General features: G+C 36.8%; 3 protein-coding genes across 3 annotated transcripts; all 3 read left to right on the top strand.

Annotated features, from left to right (window-relative positions):
- Positions 1-2,382: 2,382 nt before the first annotated feature.
- On the top strand, positions 2,383-3,117 carry LOC115876317. Its single transcript, XM_030892056.1, has one exon. It carries the CDS (start codon positions 2,383-2,385, stop codon positions 3,115-3,117), a length of 735 nt encoding a protein of 244 aa, XP_030747916.1.
- A 320-nt stretch (positions 3,118-3,437) lies between these two features.
- On the top strand, positions 3,438-4,706 carry LOC115876309. Its single transcript, XM_030892045.1, has one exon. It carries the CDS (start codon positions 3,438-3,440, stop codon positions 4,704-4,706), a length of 1,269 nt encoding a protein of 422 aa, XP_030747905.1.
- Positions 4,707-4,756: 50 nt separating this feature from the next.
- On the top strand, positions 4,757-5,596 carry LOC115876302. Its single transcript, XM_030892032.1, has one exon. The coding sequence runs from the start codon at positions 4,757-4,759 to the stop codon at positions 5,594-5,596; it is 840 nt and encodes a 279-aa protein (XP_030747892.1).
- The last annotated feature ends 1,007 nt before the right edge of the window (positions 5,597-6,603 follow it).

Genomic DNA, 6,603 nt, shown 5'->3' with positions numbered 1-6,603 from the left:
CTTTCCATGGAGAGTTTTACTGGCCCACTCTTCTTCCATTTCCGTCCAATTTCTTAGAGTTGGGCTGTTGGGGTTCATCAAGTCAAGAGAGAATAGTTTTGGTCAATATCTCGGAGGCTACGGTGAAGCGGTAAGTTGTTACTCAAGAAGTAGTTCCTCAGTTTCTGAACTTGTTGTATTGTGGTAATTTTCTACATTGAGAAGGCCTCTCCCGCCTCTTGACCTTGGTACATATACGCGGTTCACACTGGACTTTGGGTGGTGGTATTTATATTTTGTTAACAGAGTCCTGATTTTTGTGCCAGGTTGCCTTTTCTGGTCTGTTGGGGTCCATTTTAAAATACCAAATGAGTACGCAATACTAGGTATAGCCCAGGTGTTTAATGCCGTAAATAGATTCTTTGATGTCAGTTTAGATGACAATATGATTCTGACACGTCTTATCAGTTCGTTCTTAAACTGTTTTTTAGTTTCCTTTTGGCTGATACCAAATAAGTGATTGGTAAAAATCGAGATATTTATACCCTTCCTCCTGTTTTATTGCTTCGAGTGTTGTTCCGTCCATCAATACGGTGCTTAGCTCGTGGTTTACTACTCCTTTTTTACATGCATTACTAAAAAAATGTTCTAGTCCCATTTCCATCTTGATTGCCCAACTGAAGGATTTGACAACTTCTAGCTGGCTTTGTAGTTTTTCGGGATTGCGTGCATACAACTTTAAGTCATCCATATAAAGTAAATGCCTGTGTTTGGGCTCAAACTTCTAAATGCTGCACTTGTTCCATCTAAATGCTGCCCCCGCTCCATCTAAATGCTGCAACCGATCTTGACTTTTTATCTCTGCGCCTGACGTCCAGCAATCCGACGGAAGGGGACCTGTCACTTACCACCAGCCCGGCAAGCCGCAAGAATTTACATTTCTTTGTTTTATTTAAAACAATTTGTTATATCTTATATTAACATTAATAAACTATTAAAAAATACAGTCCACTATATAACCAGCACAACACATGGTCCAGACGAGCCGGATTAACAAGCAAGGTGAGCCGTATCCGTATTTTTCCTAATAAAATTATTTTAATCGTCATGGCTAGTCAAGTTCTAATTAGAAAACGTGGCGGTTTAAAATCATCTTTAACTAATTTTGTTAAATATATCGAGGCACAAAGTACATTGAAAGAGGGGTTAAGCAATTTTCAACTAGCTAATTTACGAGAAAGATTATCGAAAATTCAGGACGTTTTTAGTGATTTTTGCGATGTTCAGAACGAAATAGAGAGCACTGTCGAGGATAGGGAATTAGACGAACAATATAGCGAACGATCTCAATTTGAAGACACATATTATGAAAGCGTAGCAATTGCTAAAAGTTTATTATCCGTCGATGACGACGTAAGTGGTCTGAGATCAGCGGGTGAATTGCATTCTAATGGAAGTATATGTTCAAAATCTAGTGTAAATCAAAAATTATAAGTTAAATTACCGGATATACTTCTACCTACCTTCGATGGCGCCTATGAAAATTGGCTCGAATTTCGAGATACTTTTGAATCGCTAGTAGACAAAAATACCGAGTTATCTAGTATCGAAAAATATCATTACCTAAGAGCATCTTTGAAAAATAAGGCAGCAGAAGTAATCAAATCTGTAGAGTTTTCGACAAAGGGATATACAGTGGCGTGGAAGACACTTACTGAGCGATTTAATAATAAAAAATTATTAATATATAACCATTTAAAAGCTATTTTCTCAATAGAAAACATTTATAAAGAATCATCAAATAAAATACGAGGTTTAATTGATGATTTATCTAAGCATTTAAATTCCGTAAATCAACTAGGGCAAGATATTTCTAACTGGGACACCATTTTAATATTTATGCTTAATTTAAAATTAGATCAAAAAACGGCTATGGATTGGGAGAGATTTTCAGCTGATATAGATACTCCTAAGCTCGGGGATTTTACAGGATTCTTGAAAAATCGCGCAGATATCTTGGAAACTATTGAATATAAGGGAAATCGTGGAAACAAACCTGAAAAAGTTCGTGACACAAAATCTTTTATGGTAAATAAGATTTCTTGTTATTTCTGCGGCGAAGATCATTTAATTTATACATGTAACCAATTTAAAAATCTAGATATTAAAAACCGAATTGATTTCGTAAAAGGTAAAAAACTATGTATAAACTGCTTAAGAAATAATCATTTTGGTAAACGATGTAAATCAGGACCCTGTAGAAAGTGCAATCAACGGCACAATACTCTATTACATATTGAAAATCGGCAAAGTTCCCCAACTTCAGAAGATTATTCGGAAAGTACTGTTGCAATGGGCCAAGATATATATAAAAATTCAGACTCTGGGCATGTTTTTCTTTCCATGGCTAGGGTTAAAATTCACGACCACTTGGGAAGGGAACATTATGCGCGAGTATTATTAGACTGTGGTTTCCAGTCATCATTTATTTCTTTGTCACTATGTAAACGTTTAGGTTTGAAACAAGAAAATACCAACTTATCTGTTGTGGGAATTGCCAATATCACGTCACAAATTAAGAAAAGGTGTCAAGTCGAAATTAAGTCTTTGTATAAAAACTTTAAACTTTTGTTAAATTGCTTTATTTTGCCCGAAGTGACTAATATTTCATCTTCTAGAGGAATCCATTTTCAATGCTTGGGTCTTCCTAAAAATGTACAATTAGCAGACCCAGATTATAATAAGCCAGGCCCCGTAGATATTCTAGTAGGCGCGGATATTTTCTGGATCTTACTAGGTAAAAATCGGATATCGTGTGGAAAACACATGCCTTTCCTACAAGAAACAGATTTAGGTTACGTTCTGGCTGGAATGGTAGGACACGCCGATGATACTTCTAGTAATATTTCTTGTCACTTAAGTACTAATGCTGAGTTACAAAATACTATTTCAAAATTTTGGGAAATCGAGGAAATTCCCACAAATAAAGTTTTTTCTGAGGATGAGCTCAAATGCGAATCTATTTTCTCACAAACTACTCATAGAGATGCCTCCGGACGTTTTGTCGTTACCCTGCCATTTAAACAATCACCCAATCTACTTGGGTCGTCTAGGGAACAAGCTGAAAAAAGACCATAGAAAGAAAGTTAGCAAAAAACAATAATCTCTGAGAATATTACCCAAATTTTATGACAGAATACGAGAATTTAAATCATATGACTTTAGATACTAGTAATATAGCAAATAATGTTGAATATTTCATGCCACATCATGGAGTTTTTCGTGAGTCTAGTTTAACTACCAAACTGCGTGTCGTTTTTGATGCGTCGGCACCATCTAGCAATGGTTTATCGTTAAATTCCATTCAGTATGTTGGTCCAGTCTTGCAAAACGATCTTTTTTCTATTTTACTTAGATTTAGAAAATATTTATTTGTAATTTCAGCGGACATTACGAAAATGTACCGCCAGATACTAGTTGAACCAAGCCAGCGGTCACTACAAAAAATATTATGGCGTTCTAGTCCTTCCGAAGATGTAAAAGTTTACAAACTAAATACTGTTACCTATGGGCAAGCTTGTGCTAGTTTTCTATCAATTCGATGTCTATTCCAGTTAGCAGACGAATATGAAAAAATTAACCCAGATATTGCGAATATCATTCGTCAAGATTTTTATGTCGACCATTTGTTGACCGGTGCGGATTCTATTCCAGATGCTCAATATATATGCAATGAAATTTCAAAGGTCTTAAAAGACGGTTGTTTCGAGCTGCGTAAATGGTATTCCAATGAACCTAGCGTTGTAAGTCATATGGATAACGCTACTAGTTCTTGTGAGGTCTTAGAATTCACCGCAGGGGAAAAGGCAAAAACCTTGGGTTTAACTTGGTCTTGTCAAGATGATTTTCTTATGTATCATATCGAAGAAATTCCTTTTAAAAGTAATTATACAAAAAGAAGCGTTCTGTCAGTATTATCCAAGCTATTCGATCCTTTAGGACTCCTATCACCGTGTATTGTGCTAGCAAAGATTTTCATGCAACGCTTATGGCTACAAAAGGTATCTTGGGATGAGCCATTGACACTTTCCTTATCGAACGAATGGTCTAAATTCTGTAAAGATTTACCCAATTTAAATTCATTGCAAATTAGTCGTCATGTCCTAGCTGATTTTCCAAGTTCGTTAGAAATACACGGATTTTCAGATGCTTCCGAGAGAGTCTATGGGGCTTGCCTATATATAAAATCAATTGATTCAAAGGGTTTTTCAGTCATCAGGCTTTTATGTGCTAAGTCTAAGGTTGCCCCGGTGAAGTCACTTACTATTCCTAAGCTTGAACTTTGTGCAGCTTTATTATTAAGTAAACTGGTAAACAAAGTGTTAAATTCTATTCAACTTTTCTTTGAAAGAATCGTTTTGTGGTCTGACTCTACTATTGCTCTGGCCTGGATAAGAACCCCTCCAAATACGTTAAAGGTCTTTGTAAGCAATCGTGTTGCAGAGATTCAAGCTTTAACTGAAGATTGCGAGTGGCGATATATTCCCAGTACAGACAACCCAGCCGATTTAGTTTCGCGCGGTTTGTTACCAAGTCAAATGTTAACTGCGATCGAATGGTGGCAAGGGCCATCTTGGCTTGCGAAAGAATCAATATATTGGCCACAAAATGAACAAAATATCAAATTATTACCAGAATTAAAATCAAAATATCCATTAACTTTGTAGCTATGCTAGATAATAGTTTCCCTTTTGAACGATTTTCTTCATTTTTAAAAATGCAACATGTCACAGCTTATATTTTCAGATTTACAATAGCCTGTCAGAAAAATTCTAGTCGCATTGAAGGGCCTATAAGTGTGTCAGAGTTGCGTTGCTCTTTGAAATCTCTAATTAAAGCAGCACAAAATCAAAGTTTTCCTGAAGAAATTTCAAGGTTGTTGGATAACAAGGGCCTACCGGATAGCAATGTATTAAGTAAATTAAATCCATTTTTGGACGCTAATGGCATTCTTCGGGTGGGTGGTCGCTTGAAACATTCCGATTTCCCAAGGGAAAAGAAACACCCTATTCTATTACATTCGAATCATCATTTCACAAAATTACTTTTTGAATATGAGCATGCTATTTTACTTCATCCAGGTCCGCAGTTACTCTTAGCACATATCCGTGAAAAATATTGGCCGATCAGAGGCAGAAATCTAGCACGTAAAATATCTATAAAGTGTTTACGCTGTTTTAAATTTAAACCAGAATTAGTTCAACCAATTATGGGTGAACTTCCTCGCGAAAGAGTCACTCCTAGTAGTCCATTTTATATAACTGGCATAGATTACGCAGGGCCATTTTTTAAAGCGCAATCGAAAACTCAAGACAAATGTTATGTGGGAGTTTTTATCTGTTTTTCCACGAAAGCAATTCATCTCGAGCTCATATCATCTTTATCTTCAAAATCTTTTATCCAAGCATTGCGTCGTTTTACCTCTAGACGGGGCAAACCTTATAAAATTCTCTCGGATAACGGAACCACGTTTGTTGGTGCTAAAAGAGAGCTCGGTCAATTTCTAAAACAAAATGCATCCAATTTAATTGACTTATGTGCTAACGATAAAATTTAGTGGTTATTTATACCTCCGTATTCGCCTCATTTCGGTGGTCTTTGGGAGGCAGGAGTTAAAAGTACCAAACACCATCTTAAAAGGATTCTAGCAAATGCTCGACTTACGTTCGAAGAGTTTACTATGGTGTTGTGCCAAATTGAAGCTATCTTGAACTCTCGACCACTTTGCCCACTTTCTTCCGATCCCAATGATTTCCTTTCTTTGACCCCGGCTCACTTTCTTATTGGACATCAACTGACTGCTGTACCTGACGAAGCTCTAGAAGATACGAAGATCAATAGACTGACAAGATTTCAACTTGTCCAGCAGATGTGTCAACACTTTTGGCGACGTTGGCACCGCGAGTACATATCCGAATTGCAACAAAGACAGAAATGGAAGTGCTCCCAAGGAAAACTGGAGGTTGATAGTCTAGTTTTGATCAAAGAAGACAATGCTCCTCTTACTCAGTGGAAAATGGGTCGCATCATTAGTCTTCATCCTGGTTCTGACGGCGTCAGTAGAGTGGCCTCCATTAGAACATCCCAAGGTGTAGTCAAAAGAAGCTTTTCCAAGATTTGCCCTCTTCCAATTGATGTTTGAAAGATGTAACTCTTTCAAGGCCGGGGCCATGTTTGGGCTCAAACTTCTAAATGCTGCACTTGTTCCATCTAAATGCTGCCCCCGCTCCATCTAAATGCTGCAACCGATCTTGACTTTTTATCTCTGCGCCTGACGTCCAGCAATCCGACGGAAGGGGACCTGTCACTTACCACCAGCCCGGCAAGCCGCAAGAATTTACATTTCTTTGTTTTATTTAAAACAATTTGTTACATCTTATATTAACATTAATAAACTATTAAAAAATACAGTCCACTATATAACCAGCACAATAGCCTGATCATAGCATTAGACTGTTTGTTAAGCATATATTCCATTAGATGCATTATTATTATTATTGATCGAAGTTTCAATCCGATATCTCTAAATGGACGAAATCATCAGGATATTTCTTAATTATGGGT

Source organism: Sitophilus oryzae, unplaced genomic scaffold (genome assembly GCF_002938485.1).
Source record: "Sitophilus oryzae breed Bouriz unplaced genomic scaffold, Soryzae_2.0 scaffold_1059_pilon_pilon, whole genome shotgun sequence".
NCBI lineage: Eukaryota > Metazoa > Arthropoda > Insecta > Coleoptera > Curculionidae > Sitophilus > Sitophilus oryzae.
The sequence above is the reverse complement of the archived record's forward strand: the minus strand, read 5'-3'. Positions and strand labels throughout refer to the sequence as shown.